The sequence below is a fragment of the Zalophus californianus genome, chromosome X (genome assembly GCF_009762305.2).
Source record: "Zalophus californianus isolate mZalCal1 chromosome X, mZalCal1.pri.v2, whole genome shotgun sequence".
Lineage (NCBI taxonomy): Eukaryota > Metazoa > Chordata > Mammalia > Carnivora > Otariidae > Zalophus > Zalophus californianus.
In genome coordinates, this window is record NC_045612.1 from 54,617,529 (window position 1) to 54,645,228 (window position 27,700).

The 27,700-nt window shown below is 36.4% G+C and overlaps 2 protein-coding genes across 4 annotated transcripts in view; one reads left to right on the forward strand and one right to left on the reverse strand.

Moving 5' to 3' along the window:
• FAM133A (family with sequence similarity 133 member A) overlaps nt 1-22,571 on the reverse strand; it is a 63,315-nt gene extending 40,744 nt beyond the window's left edge. The window contains exons 1-2 of one of the 3 annotated variants that reach the window (XM_027607266.1): nt 22,443-22,571; nt 21,122-21,190 (exon numbers count right to left, since the gene is read on the reverse strand). The gene's annotated coding sequence lies outside the window, so the exon portion shown is untranslated. Of the gene's footprint in view, nt 1-21,121; nt 21,191-21,816; nt 21,836-21,968; nt 22,055-22,442 lie in introns of those variants that run through there. The other 2 variants (XM_027607265.1, XM_027607267.1) reach the window with 2 other exon arrangements.
• Nucleotides 22,215-24,807, forward strand: NAP1L3 (nucleosome assembly protein 1 like 3). Its single transcript, XM_027607264.1, has one exon. It carries the CDS (start codon nt 22,576-22,578, stop codon nt 23,986-23,988), a length of 1,413 nt encoding a protein of 470 aa, XP_027463065.1. The 5' UTR covers nt 22,215-22,575; the 3' UTR covers nt 23,989-24,807.
• Nucleotides 24,808-27,700: the final 2,893 nt, after the last annotated feature.

Genomic DNA, 27,700 nt, shown 5'->3' on the forward strand with positions numbered 1-27,700 from the left:
GCACAAAAACAGACACATAGATCAATGGAACAGAATAGAGAGCCCAGAAATGGACCCTCACCTCTATGGTCAACTCATCTTCGACAAAGCAGGAAAGAATGTCCAATGGAAAAAAGACAGTCTCTTCAACAAATGGTGTTGGGGAAATTGGACAGCTACATGCAGAAGAATGAAACTAGACCATTTCCTTACACCACACACAAAAATAGACTCAAAATGGTTGAAAGACCTAAATGTGAGACAGGAGTCCATCAAAATCCTAAAGGAGAACACAGGCAGCAACCTCTTTGACCTCAGCCGCAGCAACTTCTTCCTAGAAACATCGCCAAAGGCAAGGGAAGCAAGGGCAAAAATGAACTATTGGGACTTCATCAAGATAAAAATCTTTTGCACAGCAAAAGAAACAGTCAACAAAACCGCAAGACAACCGAAAGAATGGGAGAAGATATTTGCAAACGACATATCAGAAAAAGGGCTAGTATCCAAAATCTATAAAGAACTTATCAAACTCAACACCCAAAGAGCAAATGATCCAATCAAGAAATGGGCAGAAGAGATGAACAGACATTTTCCCAAAGAAGATATCCAAATGGCCAACAGACACATGAAAAAGTGCTCAACATCACTCAGCATCAGGGAAATCCAAATCAAAACCTCAATGAGATACCACCTCACACCAGTCAGAATGGCTAAAATTAACAAGTCAGGGAATGACAGATGTCGGCAGGGATGCGGAGAAAGGGGAACACTCCTACACTGTCGGTCGGAATGCAAGCTGGTGTAGCCACTCTGGAAAACAGTATGGAGGTTCCTCAAAAAGTTGAAAATAGAGCTGCCCTATGACCCAGCAATTGCACTACTGGGTATTTACCCCAAAGATTCAAATGTAGTGATCCGAAGGGTATGTGCACCCTGATGTTTATAGCGGCAATGTCCACAATAGCCAAGCAATAGAAAGAGCCAAGACGTCCATCGACAGATAATTGGAGAAAGAGGAAGTGGTATATTATGCAGCCATCAAAAGGAATGAAATTGTGCCATTTGCAACGATGTGGATGGAACTGGACGGTATTATGCTGAGTGAAATTAGTCAATCACAGAAAGGCATGTATCATATGATCTCAGTGATGGAGGAATTCTTAATCTCAGGAAACAAACTGAGGGTTGCTGGAGTGGTGGGGGGTGGGAGGAATGGGGTGGCTGGGTGATAGACACTGGGGAGGGTATGTGCTATGGTGAGCGTTGTGAATTAAGACTGTTGAATCACAGATCTGTATCTCTGAAATAAATAATACATTATATGTTAAAAAAAAAAGAAGATAGTAGGAAGGGAGAAATGAAGTGGGGGAAATCAGAGGGAGAGACGAACCATGAGAGCCTATGGACTCTGGGAAACAAACTCAGGGTTCTAGAGGGGAGGGGGGTGAGGGGATGGGTTAACCTGGTGATGGGTATTAAAGAGGGTACATACTGAATGAAGCATTGTGTGTCATACACAAACAATGAATCATGGAACACTACATAAAAAACTAATGATGTAATGTATGATGATTAACATTACATAATAAAAAAAATACACTCTTACCACATGATTTAGCAACTGTGCTCCTTGGTATACATCTTGAAAAAGTTGATAATTTATGTCTGCAGAGATACCTGCACATAGACATTTATAGCAGCTTTATTTATAACTGGAAAAACTTGGAAGCAACAAAGATATTCTTCAGTATGTGAATGGGTAAATAAAGTGTGGTACATCCAGATATTGGACTACTCAGCACTAAAAAGAAATAAGCTATCAAGGGATGAAAAGACATGAAGGAAATGTGAATTCATAGTACTAAGGGAAATAAGCCAATCTGAAAAATCTATATGCTGTATAATCCTAACTATATGGCATTCTGAGAAAGGAAAAACTATGGAGATAGTAAAAATATTAGTGGTTTCCAGTGGTGGGGAGATGAAAAGGCAGAGCAGAAAGGATTTTTTGGGCAGTGAAAATACAGTGGCAGTGGATACATGTCATTATACATTTGTTCAAACCCATAAACATTAAGAGAAAACCCTAAGGTAAACTATAGACTTTGTATAATTATGATGTGTCAGTATAGGTTCATCCTTGGTTAAAAAAAAGAAAAATCTGGTGAGTGATGTAGATAATGGGGGAGGCTGTGCAGGTATGGAGGGTAGAGGGTATATGTGAAATCTCTGTACCTCCCTTGCAATTTTGTTGTAAGGCTAAAATTGCTCTAAAAAATTAGTCTTAAAAAGACATTCCAAACAAAATTACTATAAATCATAAACATGCTATATCATCTTTCTCAAAAGATGTTCAACCATATTGGCATTTCCATCTTTTGGCATATCTACTCCTGTTTCTTTCCATCCTTTCTTCACCTTCTAAAGATAATGAGATAATCCCTGTTCTGCCAACCCAATGCAATTATTTTACATGGACACTCATTCTTTCCCCTCAAAATAACCCCTATATTTTTTAAAAGGTCTAAAATATAGTGTTATTTTTAATAAATAACCAACATGGAATTTAAATGAAGATTAAATTTATAATCCATTTATCTAATTATTTGTTCTGTCTTTGTTCAGGCCTTATAAATTGTTGTTACTTCAAAGTTATAAGAACTTGTTATGAAACCTTTATAAAAAGCATTAGTTATAAAAAGGAATGACAGTAAAATCGGTGCTACAATTCATGGATATGTGCTGAATTGAGAAGAGCCTTGGACTTAGAAAAAAGTTCTAATGCTCCATCTCACATATATTAATTATATGAACAGAATGGTCTTTTAGCCTCTGTGAGTCCAGCTTTCACTTCAATAAAATGAGAAAAGCTGTCTCTATTTTATGAGTTTTGGTGAAAATCAAATAAGGTACTATATGTGAACATACTTCAAAAAGATAAATGTGTCAGGCTGATGTAATTTCATATTGTTAGAACTGTTAGTATTAAGAATTATCATGATATCATGAGGGCATAGTGGGAGGACCTATATCCATATTTAACAAAAATTTCAAAGAAAATTTTGAAATTAAATAATATATATCTGAGTGACATTACACACACACAATCACAAGCTTTTAGGAGGGTCCTATAAATAACACAGTTTGCTTTGCAAATGCTGTGCACCAAGTATGCCCTACTTGCATACATATTACTCTTTACTATTTTCTCTGTTCAGTCTATCTTCCACACTACCAATTCTAGTTACCTTCCTTAAAAAAAAAAAAATCTAATTCAGTCACTCCCTAATATTTATTTAATTACATTTGAATTCCCTAGTTTGGCAAAAAGATCCCGGCCTTCATCTACTTCTCTAACCTCATCTTCCCTCAACCCCCTTCCTCTTATTCTCTCTCTTCCTCCATATATCACTGAGATCCTTATGCTTTAGTCACAAAAGGTAGCTTACTATTCTTCAAATATTCCAAGAACTTTCCTAACTCTTTGACTTTAAACAAATATGTTTCCTTTGCCTAGGGTAATTTTCCTTTAATTCCTGACTTTCCAGATCCTTTAGAAAGAAATAATTTCTTTGTCTCTTATATTCTTATTGCATGTTCATTCATTCATTCATATTATATTTATTGAGTGCTAACTATGTGCCCAGCACCATGCTAGGAAGTGCTGGTGACATTGTAATACAATTATGGTCTCTAAACTCATAGATTTTAGAAATGCTCATAGTAAATAAATAATCCACAAATAACTACATAACTAAAACTGTAATAGTTCTACAAAGAAAATGTATAGTGTTTGAGGCACATAATTAATACTTAGTCTACAGGATCAGGGAAGATCTCTCTTTGAAAGTAGGATTTAAAAGAAGACCTGAGGGGCACCTGGGTGGCTCAGTCGTTAAGCGTCTGCCTTCAGCTCAGGTCATGAGCCCAGGGTCCTGAGATCAAGCCCTGCACTGGGCTCCCTGCTCCGCAGGAAGCCTGCTTCTCCCTCTCCCACTCCCCCTGCTTGTGTTCCCTCTCTCGCTCTCTCGCTGGGTCTCTGTCAAATAAATAAATAAAATCTGTAAAACAAACAAACAAATAAATAAATAAAAATAAAATAAGACCTGAAAGATGAATAGTCTTTAGTCAGGTAGAGTGGATAGGGTTCTGTTCAAGGCAGAAAGAAAAACATATATGAAGGTACTGAAATAGGAATTAGCTTGGCTCCTTCAAGAAACATTAGGACAATATGACAGGAAGGTAATGATCAATGATTATGGTGGCATGGGATGATGCTGGAGAAATGGGCAGGAACAAAATCATAAAGGACCTTGTGGGCAATATTAAAGATTGAACTTTTTCTAAAAGACCATGGGAAGAGTTTAGAATAAAAGAGAAAGAGAGACATATTCAAATTTGTATTTTAGAAAAATCATTCTAACATATGAATAATAGATAGGAGGTAAGTAAGATTGGATGCAAAAGAAGTGTTAATCTAGGTAAGAAATATGATGTTTACTTGGGCTAGGTTGGGGCTAGGATGCCGTGGCTCTTAATTACACCCTTAATTGAGCATATTGTATGCCAAGTGGGGAGCTATTGAAAATTTTCCTTTTTTCTTTTAGATTTTATTTATTTATTTGTCAGAGAGAGAGAGAGAGAGAGAGAGAGAGAGAGCAAGTGCACAAGCAGAGGGAGCATCAGGCAGAGGAAGAAGGAGGCTCCCTGATGAGCAAGGAGCCCCATGTGGCTCTTGATCCCAGGACTCTGGGATCACGACCTGAGCCAAAGGCAGACGCTTAACCACTGAGCCACCCAGGCATCCTGCCACTGAAAATTCTAAATTGGAAAGTGATGTGATTATACTTTCATCTTTAAAAGATCATTTTGCCCGTTGTGTAAAGAAATAATATTAGTGGGCTAAGAAGAAATGCAGGGTGATGAGTTAGGCAGTAGTCCAGGTATGATAGTTTAGAATGCAGTAGTGGTAGTAGATGATGATGGTCTGGACTAGGATGTTGGAACTAGAGTAGGAGACAAATGGGAAGTTAAGAGATACTATTTTGGAGGTAGAACTAAGAGGACTCGGGGACTGATTAGATATGAGGTAAGGGAGAAAAAGGAATCAAAGATGACTACCAAATATCTAGAACTTGGTAGAGAGAGGTACCATTTATTGAGATGGGGCTCACTAAAGAAAATAAGTGGCAAACGGTGGGTGAGCAAATTCATTTTTGCACATGTTAATTTTGAGATGTCTGCTAGATATTCAAGTAGAGATTTTGAATAAACAGTTGATTATATGCACCCAGGGTTCAAAAAAGATGCACATTTGGCTGTCTACTTTATACTTCAATTAGTTTAGACTCTGATACTCATGGAGAATTTCAGTAGGGTAGCAATAATTATTTATTCATCTATTATTTCCTGTGGGATTAAACATATACAAAAGAGCTAATTAAGATGGCAGCAATAGTAGGAGGATCCTAGGCTGATCTGGTACCTCAAACACAACTAGATAACTATCAAATCATCTGAATACCTAAGAAATCAACCTGAGACTGACAGAACAAACTCCACAACTAGAGGGAGCGAAGAGGCTGCATCAAGGAAGGTAGGAAGTGGAGTGACATGGTTTGGAGGAGAACCGGGATTGCAGGTGTTGTGGAGGGGAGGGAGCCCTGGTTGCAGAGAAAGGCAAGAGAGAGAGGAGTGCACAGGGAAATACACAAGGAGAACGCTTCACTAAAGCTACTGGTTGGGAAAATGAGAGGGTCTGACTTTTGTGAGGTTTTGCAACCAGCGGGGCTCAAAGACTGGAGTTTTAAAGGTCTGTGGACTTGGCTGGGATAGAGAACTGAAGAGAAGGCAGGCAAACAACCCGTGGCATACAGCGAGATAGGAGGATCGTATGGTGCACTGGGGAGAGACTGTTCCCTCTTCTTGGAGCACTTCTGTGAAAGGTGGTATTCACAGAGATGCTTCTCCAGGGACAAAAGAGCCAGGGGGAGCCATTTTGCTCCCCTGCCACTCAACTTAAGCAACAGAGACACCTGCTGAGGGCTTCTCACACTGATACTGGCTGTTTAGCCCGCTTGCCTCAAATCCCACACCCCTGCATTCTGGCACAACTGCCTATCTCTGTCAAACCTGCATCCATCCCAGTGCAGCAAGACCCTCCCCTAGAAGACCAGTGCAGGCCTCTGCCACAGGATGTCCCTAAGGTTTGGAGTTTTAAAAGGCAGCAGGCTTGGCTGGGATAGAGGCCAAAGTGCACCTCACTGCTCTAGGCAGGCAAGCAACCTGGAGACAGACAGCTTAAAAACAGAGATCTGAAAAATGCTTGAGTCATATAACGGGAGATTATCTTCTCCTCTGGGAGTGCTTACCTGAGAGCATTAGCCACAGGGACCACTCTCTGGGGACAAAGGAGCTGGCTGGCACCATTTCCACCCCCCACCCCTCAGCATAAACCAGGTTCAGTAAGTGGCACAGAACTTAACACTGGCTGCCTAACCTGCTTACCCCCTGCTGGTATTGCTTTTTTCTGGCAAGTGTGCCTAAGTCCCAGTGAGCCCCTTCACCGGAAGAACAGCAGAAACCATAGGATGTGCCATGTCTCCCAGACAGAGAGCTCTGCAGGACATCAGTTCTAGTGGAAGTAGCATCAGGTCTCACTTAACAAACAGATCAGAATACACCTGGTTAAAACTGGCCATACTCTGGCCAAGGTCCAAACACTGCACACTGCATGCAAGGAGAAATGCTGCAGACAAATGACCTGAAGAAACAGAGAAGCCAATACACAGCAGCAGAGTGACCACAAGGACGGGAGGAACAGAGGAACAAATTAGCGATACAGAAGCTAGAATAATGGAAAATATTGATGCTGAACAAAAGAGAGAAAGAAGAATTAGGCAACATGAGAATAGATGTAGGGAATTCAGTGACTCCATCAAACAATATTTCTATCATAGGAGTCCTAGAAGAAGAGAGAGAAAAGGGGGCAGAAGGTTTATTTGAGGATATAATAGCTAAAAACTTCCCTAATCTGGGGAAGGAAACAGATATCCAAATCCAGGAGGCACAGAGAACTCCGATCAAAATCAACAAAAAGAGGCCAATGCCAGGACATATTTTAGTTAAACTGGCAAAATACAATGATAAAGAAAAAATCCTAAAAGCAGCAGGACAAAAGAGTTGTAAGATATAAAATCAATTTACAGAAATCTATTACATTTATATACACCAATAGTGAAGCAGCAGAAAGAAAAATCAAGGAATCAATCAGATTTATAATTGCACTGAAAACCATAAGATACCTAAGCATAAACCTAACCAAAGAGGTAAAAGATCTGTACTCTGAAAACTGCAGAACATTCATGAAAGAAATTGAGGAATCAAAGAAATGGAAAAATGTTCTATGCTAATTGGATTGGAAGAACAAATACTGTTAAAATGTCTATATTGTCCAAGGCAATATACACATTCAAAGCAATCCCTATCAAATTAAAGAAGTAACAACTGACATCAAAAAAGTACAAAGGATTATAAGAGAATACTAGTATGCCAACAAATTGGACAACCTGGAAGAAATGGATAAATTCCTTGTAACATATAAATTACTAAAACTGAAACAGGAATAGAAAACTTGAACAGACTGATAACCAGCAAATAAATTGAATCAGTAATCAAAAATCTCCCAACAATCAAAAGTCCAGGGCCAGATGGCTTCACAGGGGAATTCTACCAAACATTCAAAGAAGAGTTAATACCTATCCTCCTTAAACTATTCCAAAAAATGGAAGAGAAAGGAAAGCTTCCAAATACATTCTATGAGGCCAGCATTACCTTGATACCAAAACCAGGCATATACCACAAAAAAGAAAATTAAGGCCAATATGCCTGATAAACATACATGCCAAAATCCTCAAAAAAATGTTGGCAAATCAAATCCAACAATACATTAAAAGGATTATTCACCATGATCAAGGGAGATTTATTCTGGGTATGCAAGGATGGTTCAATATTCACAAATCAATCACAAACAGCAACAAAACAAAGGATAAAATCATATGCTCAGCTAAGTAGATGCAGAAAAAGCATTGGACAAAATACCGCACCCATTCATGATAAAAACTCTTATCAAAGTGTGTTCAGAGGGAACATACTTCAACATAATAAAGCTGTATATAAAAAACTCACCACTAATATCACTGGTGAAACTGAGAGCTTTTCCTTTAATTTCAGGAACTAAACAAGGATGCCCACTATTGCCACTTTATTCACCCTAGTATCAGAAATCTTAGTCACAGCAATCATACAAGAAAAAGAAATTAGAGGCATTCATATCAGGGAAAAAAGAAGATAAAATGTCTATTTGTGCATGACATGATACTATACATAGAACATCCTACAGAGTCATCAAAAAACTACTTAAAGTGATAAATGAATTCAGTAAAGTTGTAGGATACAAAGTTAATACCCAGAAATCAGTAGGTTTTTATACACTAATAATGAAGTAGCAGAAAGAGAAATTAAGGAAACAACTCCATTTTCAATTGCATCAAAAACAAAATCCCTAGGAATAAAGGAGATCAAAGACCTGTACTCTGAAAAATATAAAGCACCAATGAAAGAAATTAAGGACAATAAAAACAAGTGGAAAGATATTCCATGCTCATGGTTTGGAAGCATTAATATTGTTAAAATGTCCCTACTACCAAAAGAAACCTATAGTCTCAATGCAATCCCTATCGAAATACCAACAGCATCTTTCACAAAACAATAATATTAAATTTGTATAAAACTACAAAGGACCCTAAACTGCCAAAGCAATCTTGAGAAAGAAAAACAATCTGAAACACAATTTCAGATTTCAAGTTAAACTTCAAAGCTGTAATAATCAAAACAATATGGCATCAGTACAAAACTAGACACATAGATCAATGGAACAGGATAGAGAGCCCAGAAATAAACCCACACTTATAAGGCCAATTAATGTATGACAAAAGAGGCAAGAATATACAATGAAGAAAAGACAGTCTCTTCAATAAATTGTGTTGGGAAAACTGGACAGTTACATGCAAAAGAATAAAACTGGATCACTTTCTTACACCATACACAAAAATAAACTCAAAAGGGATTAAAGACCTAAATGTGAGACCTGAAACCATAAAACTCTGAAGAGAAAATATTGACAGTAATCTCTTGGATGTCAGCCTTAGCAACATATTTATGGATATGTTTCCCCAGGCAAGGGAAACAAAAGCAAAAGTAAATGCTTTTGCACAGGGGTGCCTGGGTGGCTTAGTCAGTTAAACATCTGCCTTTGGCTTAGGTCATGATCTTGGGATCCTGGAATTGAGCCCCATGTTGGGCTCTCTGCTCAGTGGGGAGTCTGCTTCTCCCTCTCCCTCTGCCCCTCCCATGGCTCATGTTCTCTCTCTCTCACACACACACTTTCTCTCTCAAATAAATAAAATAAAATAATAAAAAAATTTTTTAAAATGCTTTTGCACAGCAAAGGAAAACATCAACAAAACAAAAAGTAATCTACTGAATGGGAGAACATATTTTCAAATAATATAGCTGATATCCAAAATATATAAAGAACTTATACAACTCAAAACCAAAAATATTGAACAATTCCATTAAAACAATGGGCCAAAAACCTGAATAGACATTTTTTCCAAAGAAGACATACAGATGGCCAACAGACACATGAAAAGATGCTCAACATAACCTGATAACTAATCATCAGGGAAATGAAAATCAAAGCCAAAATGAGAGATCACCTCACACCTGTCAGAATGGCTAAAATAAGAAAGACAAGAAATAACAAGTGTTGACGAGGCTGTGGAGCAAAAGGAATCCATATACACTGTTGGCAGGAATGAAAATTAGTACAGTCATTGTAGAAAACAGTATGGAGGTTTCTCAAAAAACTAAAAAGAGAAATACTATACGATCCAGTAATTCCACTACTGGGTATTTACCCAAAGGAAACAAAAACACTAAATTGAAAAGATATATGCACACCTATGTTTATTGCAGCATTATTTATAATAGCCAAGACATAGAAGCAACCTATATGTCCAGCAATAGACACATGGATAAGGAAGGTGTTATATGTATATACACATACACAATGGAATATCACACAGTCATAAAAGTACAAAATCCTGCCATCTGTGACAACATGGACAGACCTAGAGGGTAGTATACTAAATAAAATTTGTCAGACTGAGAAAGACAAATAGCATATGATTTACTCATTTGTGAAATCTAAAGAAACAAAGGAATAAAAAAATGCAGAATCAGAGAACTGATGTTTGCCAGAATAGAGGGGTGTGGGAGCATGGGCAGAATGGATGAAAGGAAGTGGGAGATACACACATACTTCTAGTTATGTAATGAAGTAGTCATGGCAATAAAAAGCATATCGTAAGGAATATAGTCAATGATATTGTAATAGCATTTTATGGTGACTAATGGTAGCTATACTTGTGGTGAGCATAAAATATACAAACTTGCTGAATCACTGTTACACACCTAAAACTAATGTAATACTGTGTGTCAACTATACTCAAATAAAAATAAAATAAAATAAAATATTTAGATTGTGAGCATAATGGAGAGGAGGGCAATGCTGCCTGATATCGTTATAGCTGTCCTAACAAAATAACATGTTTGGGAAGAAAAACAATTATGTCTAAGGGTTCAAATGCCAATCAGAATGAAGCATGAACTAGCTGAAAAATAGTGCATTTTGTAAGGCACCCATTTATGATGATACCTCAGATTAGGCTGTACAAGTGCAAGTGCTGCTCAAGCAAGAGATAGTTCCTACTTTGCAAAAGTGGTTATAAAGACAGTACTCTAGCTCTCTACATAAACCTCACTTGAGTAAATAACAACCCAAATTTTGTTCAAAATATGTTAAGCCTTGGGGTGCCTGGGTGGCTGAGTCAGTTACGTGTCTGACTCTTGATTTCAGCTCAAGTCATGACTTCTGGATCATGAGATCGAGCCCCAGATTGGGCTCTGTGCTCAGCAGGGAGTCTGCTTGAAGTTCTCTCTCCCTCTCCCTCTGTCCTTCCACTCCTCTAAAATAAATAAATAATTTTTTAAAAAATATGTTAAGCCTTGTTGCTTTAAATTTTTCCATTTTTAGTTACAAAAATAATATATTCTCATTGTTTAAAAATTCAAAAAGTGCTTAAGAATAGAAAATAAAAAGTTAAAAGTTTCCCTTCCACCTAATTGTATTAATTTATTGCACATATTTTCACACATCTTTCTATGAACATGAAATCATAATATGCACACCCCATATATACATCTTTTATACATACTTTTTTAAAATATTTATTTATTTATTTTGAGAAAGTGAGAATGAGAGAGAGAGAGAGAGCACATGAGAGTGGGGAGGGCCAGAGGGAGAAGCAGTTTCCTCGCTGAGCAGGGAGCCTGATGTGGGACTCGATCCTGGGACTCCAGGATCATGACCTGAGCCGAAGGCAGTCGCCCAACCAGCTGAGCCACCCAGGCGCCCTACATACTTTTTTATATAGATGAGATCATAATGAAGATATTGTTTTGCAGTATGCCTTTTTTATTTCTCACTCTACGGTGGACATCTTTTGTACATACTGAGAACCACCTCTTTTGGCAGATGTGTTCTCAAACTCTGGTTTCTGGCATTTTCCCAACCACTTAAATGCCTCAATAACTGCTTTTAAAACAAGCAAACAAAAAACAAAACAAAAAGAAACCCAAAATAAACAAAATAAACACAAAACTGTACTTCCCAAGGAAAAGTATCTTTCAAATAATAAATAAATTAAGGAATTTGTTTTTTTTAATATACTACAAGAAAGAGAAATTCAATGTGACATGTAGATGATGCTCAATTCAGATAACAAGGCTCTGATAACAAAACAAAAATTAATCTGGTTCTCTCAGTAGCCTTTTTATTTTATTTTTTATTTAAATTCAATTAGCCAACATATAGTACATCATTAGTTTCAGATGTATTGTTCAATAATTCATCAGTTGCCTATAACACCCTATTGTACTGTGGTAAAAATTCAACATGAGACCTAGCCTCTTAAATTTTAAGTGTACAATACATTATTGTTGACTATAGGTACAATGTACAATGGATCCTTAGAGCTTATTCATCTTACTTAACTGAAATTTCTGAGTAGTCATTTTTATGATATTCACTATACAATTTATTGAAAGGCAATGCCCTGATACTTTGATATATATTTACCTTCAAATGCCTATTATTTGTAAAGCAATTTTCAGATAATTATTTTCTAGAAATCTTGTCTTATGAAATAAAATGCTAATTAAAGAAGGGGTTAAATAAACACTAATTTAATATTAAATATAGATCTTCATTAGCTTCTAGAATTTTTCTTCTGAAGATTCTACATGGTCTCCTAGCTATTAATAAAGTGTGACGTACTCCTATTTAGAAGTTGATTGCAAAAACACTAATTCTTTAAATCCTGAAAATTTAGTCAAACTAATCTAATTTGCTACATGGCAGTTGTATCAGTATATTAGACACATTTAGGGGACAATTGTTATATAAAAGTAGAATGTAATTAAAGGTTAAAAATTATTTCTACTTCAGTAGCAAGTGGGAACAGTTCTACTATCAAGAAGCCAGTTCATTAGTTCAAAAAACATACAAAATGTAAGGTAGGCTGAGTAGCCCTAAAGGAAATGAAGAGTTAAAGAACTATATTCCATTGTGTAAGTATTCCTGGAGAAGGTAAGTTTAGTAAGAAAGTTAGAATTTGCTGAGACTCACCATGGTCTAAGCTGTATTATGTTATTTAAACCTCACCATGGCTCTAGGAGGTAGGTATTATTATCTTTATTTTACAGATGAGGAACCTCAGGCAAAGGGAGTTGAGAAATTTGTCCAAGGTCACCAGAAGGTAAAAGATACAGCTTATAATTATATACACAGGTCTGATTCCAAATACTGGAGTATTACTAAAATTTGGATTATAGAAGGGATATGATAAGTGTTTTCAGGAAGATTTTTCAAAGAACTATGTATAGCCTATATTAGAAGCTGGGAACAGCTTGGAGGTTGCTGTAAGTAGACTGAGCATGTAGTCTAATAATTTATATAATTCTGTCTTTATGTCATTTCTAACCATTCTTCCAGAGAAGGGTAGACAAATTTTAATGATGTCTGATAAGGAAATTGTGTTAATTAGAACATTTGGCTACCTCTAAACAGAGAATGCTTAGTTTTTTAGATAGATAAACACTGGTTATAAAAGAAGACAAACCTGCTCAATATTATGATTTTGAATTATTGGTTGCATCTGGTTTAAAAGAGCCACTAAAACAAAGTAATGAATCTGGAGAATTTATGGCTCCATTTCTTGCTCCTTTCTCTGTATTAAGCAGATTTTTTGAGGATAACTAAAAGCAACAATGATTTAATTAGATACCCTGTTTATTCCTTTGTAGTTAGTCAAAAATGCAATTTTCTTGCTTCTCTTTCATTGCTGAGTTAAAGAACAGTGAAGTGTTAGTTATCATTGCCTTGAAAGTGAAACATTAGGCTTTACTACATGCTCATCATAGAATTTAATTGAAAACTCTGCCACAATGGAAAATAACTAAGGCAAGGATATTAGTTCTCACCTTGACAATAAAATGTAACTTTGGGTCACAAGGCAAATTCAACTTATTTTCTAAGTTGAAGGGAATGGTGTACATATAAAACACAGCAATTTAAGCTGATTAAATTCATTAGTCTTGCCTGTGGATCATACTTATTTAACTGGGATAGAAATCCCTACATGGCTCTGTGAATTGGATAATAATAATAGATAAAACTTACTGAGCCTTTATGCATCTGCTAAACAATTTATATAGATAATCCCCTTAATTATTATATAACAACCAATGGGGCAGTTCCTAACATTATCCTTTTTTTTTATAGATAAAGAAACTGAGAATTAGAAATGTGTGACTTGTCCAGAGTCATACAGTCAGTAAGTGAAAGAATTTAAACCCAGAGAGTCAGGCCCCAGAGCCTGTGGTGTTGCCTGAAACTCACAGGAAAGTGGATTGGATCATCATAACACATCTTCCTGGGTATCAATTTTACTCAAGGACAGGAAATCTTGTCTTACATAAAAACTAACGTCAATAATTTATAGAGTACACATCAAATATTGAAAATAAATTTGTAGTTAAAATGTATAGATTTCAAGAGAGTTTCCTGCTTTCAAAGGGTAGCTTGAGGTCATACCTTCAGGCTCCTCAAAGTACAGGTTCCTCTGCCATAAGGAATACTTAAACGGAAAAATTCCTAGGGTGTTTTTCATTTAATTAGGGATTGGATACACTGGCATTTATTTTAAGCTCTGACTTCCCAGTGTTTGGTTGTTAACCAAATAAAGCTGTTAGGCATGTTAGAATTACTGAAAACCATCTTGTTTGTTAAATTAGCTTTTTCTAGTATACTTTGTCAGTTAAAGCCAACACTCATGCATAAATCAGAGGAACTTGAGGACTAGTGCTCCCAAAGGTACTCACATCATAAAAACATAACTACAACCAGAGGAATGGAAGAGTGGCCATAGCTGTCACTTAAATAAACCCAGATCGAGCACCTCAGTTCAAGAGTTCATTCATTTTTGTTCACTAAAGATGGTAGAGTAAGAATTTAACACCTGGAATCAAACCATCTGGTTTTACATCTGGGCTCTTCTGATTGTAAACTATGTGACCCTGGGCAAGTTATTCACTTAAAATCTTAGTGTTCTCATTGAGGACACTAAGGATGATATGAAGATAATAATTATATGAGGATAGTATGAAGATGATAATGAACCCCTCAATGGGCTCATTAAAATGAAATAGTAAAGGTATAGTACTTGGTTCATTGTCTGATACATTGAAAATGATAAAGTTAGATATTATTCAGTGACAACTATAAGTACTTACTACTTAATGCTTAGGATAATTATCCATTATTAGAGGACCTTTCTTTACTCCTTAATCTGCCCCTAAACCAAAATCATTAACATTGGTGAAAATGACTTTTTGAATACATAATAATGTTTGTAGAAGTGTTGCTTGTAGAGACAAATACTTGAAAACACACAGAATGCCCATCGAATAGAGAAGGCCTCAGTTTCCAAGTCTGTATAAGGATATTGGACTAAAGGATCTCTAAAATCCCTTCCACCTCCAACAAAGACAATACTTTCACACAGCTATTAGGTAGGCTTGAGAACACTACTCTAAGCAAAAGGGAAAAAAAGGAAAATCTAAGGCATTTGGTGGGTATTTAAAATTAAGTTACAATGCACGTTACTCTAAATTTAACCAACACATTAAAAGTAAAAAAAAAAAAGTTATTAATATCAAGAACAGAAGTCACTATTTAACACATTGGGAATTATTTTATTATATTTTTAGATATATGTAGTTAATATATGCGAATTTTATACTCTTAACCTTTATAATAGAATAAAAAGTAAATGGCATCAAAAATAAACACGAGATATAAATTTGAGGTTGAGATAAAGAAGATTATATAATTTAGGACTGTCAGGAAGTTTAAAAGCTCTCAAGAAAGAAAGGAGGCTGTGTGTGGTGTAAAAATTAAAACAATACTTGGTTTGGAATTTTATTTGTGTTGTGCTGATTTTTTTTTCCTTTGAAATAACAGGAGACATTCTGTAGGCAGATAATGGCAATCAGGATAAGTGGCTATTTCACCTTAGAACTATCAAGATCTAGTACTATTAGTAATATGAAAAGTAGCAAACAATATTGAATTTTAGTTCTATGTGCCATTCTTAGCCCCATTTTAGAGAGGGAGAACAGAAGTAAGAAAAGTGAGGCAGCTTGCCCAATATCTAATGCAACTAGCAAGAGGAAAAAAAAAAAAAAACAGGATTCAAGCCCAGCAATTCTGACTCTAGAACCTATACTAAAAATCAGGTCATAATGTCTCAGTAAGGAAATCAAATGCTAAGACTTGATAATTATTGGGATTCTCCTCTTTTATACTCTAAGAAAGGGTTTTGTGAATTGCATGTATGTTGTTTGATATAAAAATGGCCATCACCTCTGAAGAGCTGTGGAACATGCATTTGTTCCCACCAGGAAGAATATTTGTAGTACCATAAGATTCGTTTTCCCCCAGAGGATGCACTAAATCAAATTAATTAAATATATATTGGTATTCTGGATAAAATTTGGCAGAGAATGTCCATTTGGGCTTTTTCTACATTGTCCAAATGTAATGCAAAATTTAGAAATAGTTATTGTAGTCATATACACATGCATGGACACTGATAACCATTTAAGTCCTTCACAATTTTGCTCCCTTTTTAGAAGAGTTAAATAAAATGCTTCCACACTTGCAATAAAAAATGTTTACTTTATTTGAGTTTTAATGTAAGAATTCTTCAAATGAGTACCATGGGCAAAATATTTTTGAATGCCCTCGTAAAAGTGTTCCTCTGCAATGTGGATTTATATTTTTGAACATGTATGCTATTTTTAAGTTGAAAACTAGCATTAGAACAAATATCCAAATTAGTAACTGATTTTCCTTCTCTGCCATTGCATTAATTATAACTGCCCTTTTAAATACCATGAAGTAAAGGTTATAATGCCATAAATGTAAATCACAAATATTTCCTTTAAAAATCAAATGTTATAGCTACATGCCACATTCTATTCATTTGTGTGTACCCTTATTTTAGGAATGAGTATGGAATGAGATAATGTTGCTTTGAAACCCATAGTATGAAATAACAACCAATTATTTATAACAATTCTGTCTTTTAATCATAGTTTATTAACAACTTGAAAATACTTTCTATTTACATTTTAGCGAACTGGTCTCTCTTATCAAAGGTGAGAAAAACAGGCGTTATTTGTGCTCCTGAATAAAGCTAGCTACCATTCCTGTGGCTAGGCTATAGACAACCATACACTGGCAACTCCACAAAAATAGAAAAGCATTTGTGTTTCTTATTTTGATTTGTTTTCTAGGTTACCAGTGCTGTTATTTTCCTTTTCTCTCAGATATTTGAGAGCAGAAATGAAAGGCCAAGGATGAAGATCCAGCTACTGTAACTGTCTCCACTATAATTATAAATTCTGTTATCCCACAATTTGTTTCTCATTCCCTCCCAAAAATACCTAAGAAATGTTTACAAATTAGGCAAGTAAAATAAGTACACAATGGAACAGAATAGAGAGGCCAACACATATATGGATAACTAATTTTTGATAAAAGTACAAAGGTAATTCAGTAGAGAAAGGAAAATTTTTCAACAAATGATGCTGGGACAATTAGATACCTAATTTCAATCTATATTTTGTACCACATACAAAAATAGGTCAGATCTAAATGTGAAATCTCAGAGTATAAAACTTCTAAAAAAGCATAGAAGATCTTGGGCTAGGCAAAGATTTCTTAGAGATGACACCAAAAACATGGTTCATAAAAGAAACAAAGATGATAAATTGGACTGAATCAAAATTACAAACTTCTGTTCTCTGAAATACTATGAAAGGCACTGTTAAGAGGATAAAAAGAAAATCCATGGATTGGGAGAAAATACTTGCAGAACTTATATCTGCTAAGGACTTGTATCCACAGTATATAACAAATTCTCAAAACTCAATAGTAAGACCAGAACCCAATAGGAAAATGGGCAAAATATGAATAGACAGTTCACCAAAGAAGATATGTGGATGGTAAATCACTACAAAAAAAGATGTTTAACATCCTTAGTCATTAGGGAAATGCAAAGTAAAACCAAATGAGATACTACTGCATACCTATCAAAATGGCTAAATTTAAAAAGAATGACCATACCAAGTGTTGGTGCTCCTAGTAGGAATGCAAAATTGTACAACCACTTTGGAAAACAGTTAATTCTTAAAAAGTTAAGCATACACATAGCATGTGACTCATCAGTTTATTTATATAATATTCCAGAAAACGCAAACAAGTCTATAGAAACAGAGAGCAGATCAGTAGTTGCCTAGGCAGGTACAAGGAGAGGCATAATGAAACTTTTGAGGATGATAAAAAACTTTCATTATCTTGACTGTGGGTGATTACTTCACAGGTATAAAGATTTATTAAAACACACAGTGTGTACTTTATGTACAGCTGTATTATTGTACTTTAATAAAATTGTTTTTAAAAAGAATTAACTTGTGTATTCAGTTAAAACCTGTCTAAATGAATAACAACAAAAAAAGAAAAACATAAGTCCACAAATAAATGAAATTGCAATGCTTGGCTTCTTAAATATCTACAACAAAGATAATGCTATAGCACTTACTGCATATTACGTATATGTGTTTGTGTAAAAGGGGTGGTAGTCAGGATTGTGTATATGTTCATAACAGAGAAGGTATAAACGGATGTCAAAGAGCCATGTTCAGCCTAAATATAACAATAGATTCTGTGTTAAGCATCATCTCATGTAGAAGTATGAACATTTGACCCCAAAAAAGAATATCATAAAATAATGAAACAGAGAACATATCACTATCCAAGTAATATAAAGATGGCCTTATGAAGAAAAATAAGCATATCATATGCTAGAACTAATACTTACAAAAATATTCACAGTAGAAAATATATGATATAATGCATAAATTAAATGCATTATATAAAGAAAATACTTATTTTCTTTTAGGAAACTGCAATAATAAAATTAAGTTAACTAATAGACCAAGAAAAGCCTCAAAAATGAAAATACGTTACCAGATACCTAAGGTAGTATATATGCATCAAAATTAGAGCACTGTAGTTAGAAGTCACCTATATAGTTTTTGGCTTGGGAAAAAGAAAGAACAAAAAAATCAAAATAGTTCATTAATAGCTCTGTATGAGTTTTTTTTTTTTTTACAAGTTTTTCTCTTTTTATTCTCCTTGTTTCATTCCAATTTTTTTGTTTCAGTGTGATTAAGTACTAATCCTTGAAAAGCATTGTTTAGATGACAATTAAACTGAAATTAGGTAATTTAAAATGAAAGCTGTAGTTGGGGCGCCTGGGTGGCTCAGTTGGTTAAGCGACTGCCTTCGGCTCAGGTCATGATCCTGGAGTCCCAGGATCGAGTCCCACATCGGGCTCCCTGCTCAGCGGGGAGTCTGCTTCTCCCTCTGACCCTCTTCCCTCTCGTGCTCTCTATCTCTTATTCTCTCTCTCTCAAATAAAAAAAAATCTTTAAAATGAAAGCTGTAGTTAAGATGCATTTGTCCAATGTTATAAGTCAGAACAGGTGTATTTTCTAAAGGAGTCACAGTTGTCTTAAATCAAGGCCAAAATTATTTTACCTGTAGGATTTCACCACCAATTAATTTCTTTCTTAATGCAGTGGAAAAGAAGCAAAGGGTATAAATAGGCAATGCTCAAATGGACAATAAAAATATGAAAAGACATTCAATCTCACTGCTAACCTAAGAAATACAAATACATAATGATAAGAAATTAATTTGGGGATGTTCATTAAAGATGTGGATAGTGATTACCTTTCAGTTTGTTTGTAGTTACTTTTCTTGTTTGGATTTCAATATATTATCTAACCTTTGTTCAATGCATATCATTTTCACAAAATACAATGTTATTAAAAAACAGCCATTACCTCATTAGTTGTTTGCAGAAAAATTAAGGCCAACGGATCAGAAATCAGAATTCAGAAACAGAACCAAGCAATTTAGTTAATATGGTAAATGTCATATTTCAAATAAGTGTGAGACAGAGAGATTATCAAATAAACAGTACAAAAATATTTGCTAGCTAATAAAAATATATTTTAAAAAATATCTGACTCCCTAACTCATTGCTTACTCCAAAATACTAATTCCTGATAGTACAAAATTTAACATGTAAATGAAACCACTATAGTACTATCAAAATATAAGAGCATTTATTTCAAAAAGGATATCTATTATTTTAAATGAAAATAATAAGTTACAGAACAATATTTATGGCATAACCCCACTGATTTAAATCATTTTTTCCATAGTATACATTTTGATTAAAATTATGAAATGAAAGAATATACACTCAGTTAAGTTTTATTCATCATTATATTACCATCCTTTACCACATGTGCCTGGCACATGGCAGGCACAAAAACATATTAGTTGAATGATTAAATAAATGAACTCATGCATTATTGGTGGAACTGTAAATTGTGATAACTTTTCTGGGGAGAAGTTTGGCAATATGTGTCAAAGAATAAAATGAACACACAATTTTTTCCAGCACTCCCATTTCTAGGAATTCATCTTATGACTAATTTTCACAAATCCATATAGTAGGTATCCAGGGCTAATTTTTTCTTTTATAACAGGAAAAAAAGTGTATGCTCATGGAGAGATGGTGTGGAAAGGAGCTGCTCTACAACAGGAATTTGGTTAAATAAGTTAAGTCAAATATTTCCATGGAATATGCATCTATTTTAAATGAAGATGTTGATCATTTACCATGCAAATGTAGCCACAACTGATAAGTTAAATGAGCAGATTACAAAATATAATGTTTTACATCGAGAACAGTTTATATAAAAATGCAGGTGTGTAGATGTACAAAGAAATTTCTGGAAGGAAATGCATCAAAATGCTAACAGTGGTTATCATTTGGTTGTTAAGATTATGTATTTTTACCATCATTGGAATTTTCTATATTTTTTCCTTAAAATGCTTATATACCTTGAAAATCAGAAATAAACAATAAAAGTAAATTTATTTACAAAATAGAAAAATGTTCCCTAACTTTTTAAAAAATATGACTAAATGACAAAGCATACAATCTATAATAAAAAGGTAACAGAGATTAATCTAATATTTCTCCTCATTTGAAGTGATAATTCATCATGTTTTATATTTTAATTTACTACTTGTATTCTATGAGCAGGTTTAGACACTGAATGTGATTAGTTAGGTTATTTTCTACATTAGTATATCAAATCACCTCTTTGGGTTTTTTTGCTTCTGCAGAAATATCAAGGTATCTTCCAACTAAGTCTTTAAAAGACTGTAATATATATCCTGTGAATTTTTATACAAATACAGATAGGTAATTCTTGTCATTCATAAAAATGGGCTAAATATGTTCCTTACCTTTAATGAAAAGTAAACACTGGTCTTTTGGGTTGTACCAAGGGAGGTGTTCTGTAGCAGAAATGAATCCTGTAAATAAAAATAACAGATACCTGTTTTTAAACTTCATTTTACAAAAGTTTATTCACGTATTACTGGATTTGTAAATCATACTTCAATGTGGCTGGAATATTAGAAGGAAATTGGTGGCAAATGACATTGTAAAGTATACCCTGACAGAGGGTGCACTTTTCATCAGCACAAATTCCCCCTCCCATTCTGCTGTTCATGGAATTGAAAACTGCTGCACAAAAGTATGGAGCAAACCGTTTGCTTTTAAATAATACTACCTAACGTTTGAATTCCCTTGTATTTCATCTACAAGGTTGTTGCAAGCATTGAGAACAGCTAGTGGCAAGGCAGCAGCAAGGTCGGGGTATATTATATGCCAGTTTAAAAAGAGAAATATAGTAAAAATGGTGTAACTGACTCACGGCAACATGGGTTCACAACCCTTGTAGATGGATATAAACCAGGCTTGCCAAACACCACAGATAGTACTTATTAAAACTGATACGTGGACGCATTATGCCTGCTTTCTAGCCCCTTCCCCCTTTGCCAATAAACGACTCCCCTTTTTCCTCCAGTGTAAAAATACACGCCCAAGAATATCTAGATAAAGGGATTTTTAAAAAAATCATCCATAATCACACTACCCAATGATGCCATTTGGAGCATTTTCATCCAATTTTTTAAAAAACAGGTTTTTGTCAAGAGGCTCCTGACAAACCAAACGGGAATTCAGGATGAGATGATGGGAGAAAGATACCCCTCTTCCCTTGTTAGGAACCATGGCTAGTATTTTTACCTCATATCTAAGCTTGTTTTTGAGTTATATAACTATAAAGATAGAATTCTGAGGGGAAATAAACGTCTTCCAAGGGTGTGTGCCTCAGCTACCAAGGAGCATCTGGGAAGGTGGGCGGAGCCTGGAGGGCGGCGGGTGCGTTTGTTATTTCATTAGGCTTAGAGCTTGTCAATCAAGCTTGCCCAGCAAATGAGGCGCGAGCTAAGGGCACACTGGGAACTAAATTAACGGCCGTTCTGACTGCAAGGGGTGGGGGCTTGCGATCTAAACCCTGAAGAGATCTTGGGGTCTTAGACTGCGCCATTAGGGCTGCGACACGCCTCGGTCTGCCGCGGCTACGGTGAGAGGCTCTGCCACCGCCACTCTCGCCCAGGCCTCTATTGCGGCTTCCACCTCTGCGCGGTCACGGCAGCCCAGCCCAGCCCAGCCCAGCCCAGCCCAGCCCAGCCCCGCCCCGCCCTACGCTACTGCTACCTTCGCCGCTGCTGCAACCTCCTCAGCCCGGGCCTCCGCCGCTACCCAAGCATCCGTGAGTCATTTTCTGCCCATCTCCGAGCGCGCGGTCTCACTGGTAGTCACCACATTAAGAGGTTTGCAGGGTTGCAAAATGGCAGAAGCGGATCTTAACATGGTCTCGGAACCTGCCGCCCAAGGGGTTGCTGAAGAGAAGATGGCTAGCTCGTCTAGTGATTCTGGGGAAGAATCTGACAGCAGTAGCTCTAGCAGCAGCACTAGTTGCAGCAGCAGCAGCAGTAGCCGCAGCCGCTTATATAGAAAGAAGAGGGTATCTGGGCCTTCGCGAAGAGCACGGCGGGCTCCGTTGGGTAAAAGTTTCGTGGATCGGCTGCCTCAAGCAGTTAGAAATCGTGTGCAGGCGCTTAGAAATATTCAAGATGAATGTGACAAGGTAGACATCCTATTTTTAAAGGCAATTCACGATCTCGAAAGAAAATATGCCGAACTCAATAAGCCTCTGTACGATCGGCGATTTCAAATAATCAATGCAGAATATGAACCTGCAGAAGAAGAATATGAATGGAATTCAGAGGATGAGGTGTTCAGCAGTGATGAGGAGGTGCAGGAAGACAGTCCTAATGAAATGCCTGCCTTAGAGGGTGAGGGAGAAGACGATGACCTTAAAGAAAAACCTGAAGTAAAGGCTGAAGAAAACGAGGTTCGAAAAGAAATTCCTGGGGCAAAGGCTGAGGAAAACGCAGAGTCTAAAGATTTTCTCGGGGTAAAGCCTGAAATCAAAGAAGAGCCTAAAGTAGTCCCCCAGGCAAAGGCAGAAGATAAAGAACAGCCTAAAGCAGCAGAGGCTAAGGCAAAGGCTGCTGTAATAGAAGCTCCTAAAAGAATTCCTGAGGTCAGGCCTAAAGAAAGAGCGAATCTTAAAAGAGCTCGGAAGGGAAAGCCTAAAAAAGAAGATCCTAAAGGCATTCCTGACTACTGGCTGACTGTTTTAAAGAATGTTGACAAGCTCGGGCCCATGATTCAGAAGTATGATGCCCCCATTTTGAAGTTCTTGTCAGATATTAGCCTAAAGTTCTCAAAACCTGGTCAGCCTATAAGCTACACGTTTGAATTTTATTTTCTACCCAATCCATACTTCAGAAATGAGATGCTGACCAAGACATATATAATAAAGTCAAAACCAGATCACAATGATCCCTTCTTCTCTTGGGGATGGGAAATCCAAGATTGCAAAGGCTGTAAGATAGATTGGAGAAGAGGAAAGGATGTTACTCTGACAACCACCCAGAGTCGCACAACTGCTACTGGAGAAGTTGAAATTCAGCCAAGAGTGGTTCCTAATGCATCATTCTTCAATTTCTTTAGCCCTCCTGAGATTCCCAAGATTGGAAAGCTGGAACCACGAGAAGATGCTATCCTGGATGAGGACTTTGAAATTGGTCAAATTTTACATGATAATGTCATCCTGAAATCAATCTATTACTATACAGGAGAAGTCAAAGGTACCTATGATGATGGTAAAGATTATGGAAACAGGAAATATTGAAAATAAAAAAGAGGCTGCCTGAAGGAATTTTCAAGCATCTCAAAACTCCAGGAGTGAAGCAGGTTTATAGAGCCTCAGACGAGATGGGGGGGGGGGGCTGCTCTATAACCTCAACACTAGCATTCCTTAGTCTTGTGTTTTCATATTTTCTTGGTAGTCTAAAAAATTGTCTTACAGTGTCTAAGTAGCCTGTTGTAGTGTAATATTCTTCAAAATATGTAAATGCTGTCTGTTATCTAAAGCATGCTCATTTGGTGCTATAGAGTTTTGAGTTTTGTGAAGTCCTTTGTCATGTCCCTATTAGAATGTAGCTGTGAAAACTGTCATAATTGTCAATTGAGACAAATGTTTGCTTGAAAAAAAGTTCCTGAAATACCAACACAAGTGGTTTTTCTCTTCCAGCCCAGAAAACTAAACGTTTAAATCTGCTTGCACTAACTGTGCCTTCATTACTTTGCTATAGAAATACAGTACTTACATTAACTAGAACAGCTATACAGTGAAATTTGATTGCTTGAAAAAAGATCAGCATAAATTTAAGAATGTCCATCAAGACCATATACGATATGACTGAGCTTATTTATGTGACATAGTGGTCTATAAATTAAGAATAATGCAGTTATCATTTACCACTGAAGTGTTACTATGACAGTATTTTTTAAAAGTTTCCTCATCTTATACTGTGTAATTGTAAACTAACCACATTTTCTTTGTAATATGTTCTATTTTGTCTTTCACTGAGATGATCACTTTATATCACTTGATATTCTTTTCATGTTGTTCTATTGCATCCTAAAATAAATGTCAAATAAAGTGTATCATGCTATAAAAATCTAACATTTTTCCTAATTATAAAAAATGTGGGTCTTCTAGAAAAAAGTAGAAAACACTGAGGAAAAGAGAAATTTAAAAAAAAGAATACATAACTATTATTAACATTCTGATATGTTTCCCAGATCTTAGCTCTTTGGAGGATACACATTCAAGTGATTGGAGAGAAATGGAACAGGGGAGCAAGGCTAAGGGAGAGGAGAAGGGGAGTAGAGAGAGGGAGGGAAAAGGAGAAGGAATAGGGAAAGGAGGAGGGTGAGAAGGAGAGTGGGTGGGAGGGAGCGGGGAAGGGAAAGGAGAATAGGGAAGGAAGGGAAAGGGCAGGAGGGGAAAGGAAGAAGGGTGGGGAGTGGAAGGGATGGGAGGGAGTGGGGATGGGGCAGAAGGGGGAAGAGGGAAGGAGTGCCTCACCCAGAAAGGACATCTATATAAACTGTTGCTTTCACTTCCAAGAGTAGGATGGGTAAATGACCTAGGAAGAGTAAGTGACCCAGGCCCACCCTCCACCTGATTTGGGAGGAGATCAAACCCCCAGATGTGGCATTTTTTTTTAATAGGTGGCAACTACTTTCACTTCTTCAGCACCATGCAGCTGGTTACAGGGTAATGAGATCCTGAGATTTTTGGGTTGAAATTGGTGTGAAGAGGAGGAGGCCCCTTAAAACTCAATTTACCAGAGAGTTTTGCACAGGGCACAAAGGCACAAGCACAACAAATAATAAAGTAGTATTTTATTTCACATTTGCTGTTTCCCCATCCACATATATTTTCCTTTAAAACCTGAAGGAAAGAGCTTTGGCAGGAGGATTTGGGGATTTCTGGGTCTCTAGACATAAAATTACCTAATAATCTTTCCAAATCCCATCATATAGTTTAATATCTTGCTTTTATCCCTGTTTAACAATAGCCCAGCCCCATATCTATAAATGTAAAAATATTACAATCCATGACACTATATTTAACCAATCATGTATGTTTAGATATTTAAGTTGTTAGGATTTATACAAAATATGGAAGCAAATTATTGCTTTTAGCAACACCACTGCAATTTTTAGAGTGCCTTTGTTTTATTTCTGAGATATTTGCATCCATCAAGAAAGGGTATGGGAGCAAATTTACTTATATACCAGGGCCAAAGTGAAGACTATAATAAATATGGTGTACCTGGATCACTGCTGCAGAAGTTCCCAAATTGGACATATACTGTGCTTGCCAGACAACACAGCAGAGCCCTTAAAACTTCTACCTGGAATGCAAAACGCTTATCGCATCTTAGAACACTTACTGAAGTATTCAGCCCCTTCCCACTCTGTATTTTCCAATATTAAAGGAATGCATCTCAGAATATTTGCAAAACAGAAGCAGAAACGCAGAATATAAAAATCATTCAGAAGCACGCTACAGGAAGATAACCTGTTGGTAGATTGGTGTATTTTCTCCCAGTCTGTCTCTTGATTAGATTTTATCACAACTTCTTGGCTCAAATCTAAAGGTTAATTCAAGCTGGGTGGGTGTAAAGGGAAGTGGAAAAGCAGCTTATTGGTATTTTTACCTTTTTTGTTTAGGGCACTTGTGGGAGGGTAGGGGAAAGGGAAGGTAGGGTAGGTGCCAAAGATTTTTCCATCAGTAAGGCTAGAATTCCAGAAATGCAAGCTGTCTGTGGTGCGTGATTCTACCACACAGAAAGTGGCTAGTGAAAGTGGCTAGAGCTGAGAAACCTTTGAGCTTGCACCTTCGCTGGCCTGCAGGTTTGTCTATCATACTTACCCAGCCAATGACTAATGCCAGAAGGAGGAGCTGACTGGGCTTGAAACTCATGAGCAGGGGACAGAGGTTGGAGAAGAGCTTTTATTCAGTCTTCCCCGACTTCTTTCTGGTGCGCTGTTTTCCTTTTGCTGGGTTTCAAGGCTGAGGCAAGCTACCTCCTTTTCTGCTCCCAACTGGACCAAGGAGGACTCCTCCTCCTCCTCCCCCCTCCCTCCTCCCCTCCTTCTCTTCCTGACTAAACTGCTGTAGGGACTGCCGAAGAGGTAATGGAAGAAACTCTCTATCCAAGTGGACAAAGTGAAAGTACAGATAGTCAAATGATGCAAATTACCCATTATGTCTGAGTCTAGCAAAACTGGTGCTCCTGCCCTCAAAAAACTTCAAGGACCATGTGATAAGATAGAAGCCAAATTTAAAAAGGAATTGCAGGCCCTTGAATAAAAAGTATAAACTCACTTGATGAGGTAGGTAGGTAGGTGTTTGTGCCCACTAGCACATGTATTAATTAGGACAACGGGCAGTGTAATAATTTCAACACACTTATGGATTACTTCAAATGTTGTTTTGTGGTTTTCACAGAGTATATTTTTAAATTAAAATGAAATATTTAAGTATTTAAATGCATGGCATTTAGAAGTATACTTTTCTTCAAAATATGCAGAACATAACAAATTCTCTAGAGCATCTCTGCTTACTGCTATGTAGTTTAGTCCTTATGATTTTTATTTTGTGGTATAGCTTTTAGAGAGTGGGAAAATTATTAGAACTCTTTGCTGAAGCTAATATTTACTTGGAGGGAAAAAAAAAAGCACACTTAGAGAGAGCCAATCCAAGTGTGTGTTTGCCTCCAGCTCAGAAGTAGAAGAGTTTAAGTCAACTTGCGCCAGGTGTGCCTTCATTATTGTGCTGTAAAAATGTGATTTGTTGTGATATGGTATCTTACAAAATTTTATCACTTGAATAAAGTAGCATAGAGTTAAGAATTTTCAAGAACACATTAATATCAAGTCTCCTAGATTACCTTTTTAAAAAATTTTTGTATCACACATAGATTTATAAAGAAAAAAATAAACATAATGAAGTTGTTTTTCTGTTGTAGTGCTGATAAAAGTTA

Excerpts from the sequence above, each read along its gene's own strand:
- NAP1L3 (XM_027607264.1), top strand. The coding sequence starts at position 22,576 with ATGGCAGAAGCGGATCTTAACATGGTCTCGGAACCTGCCGCCCAAGGG.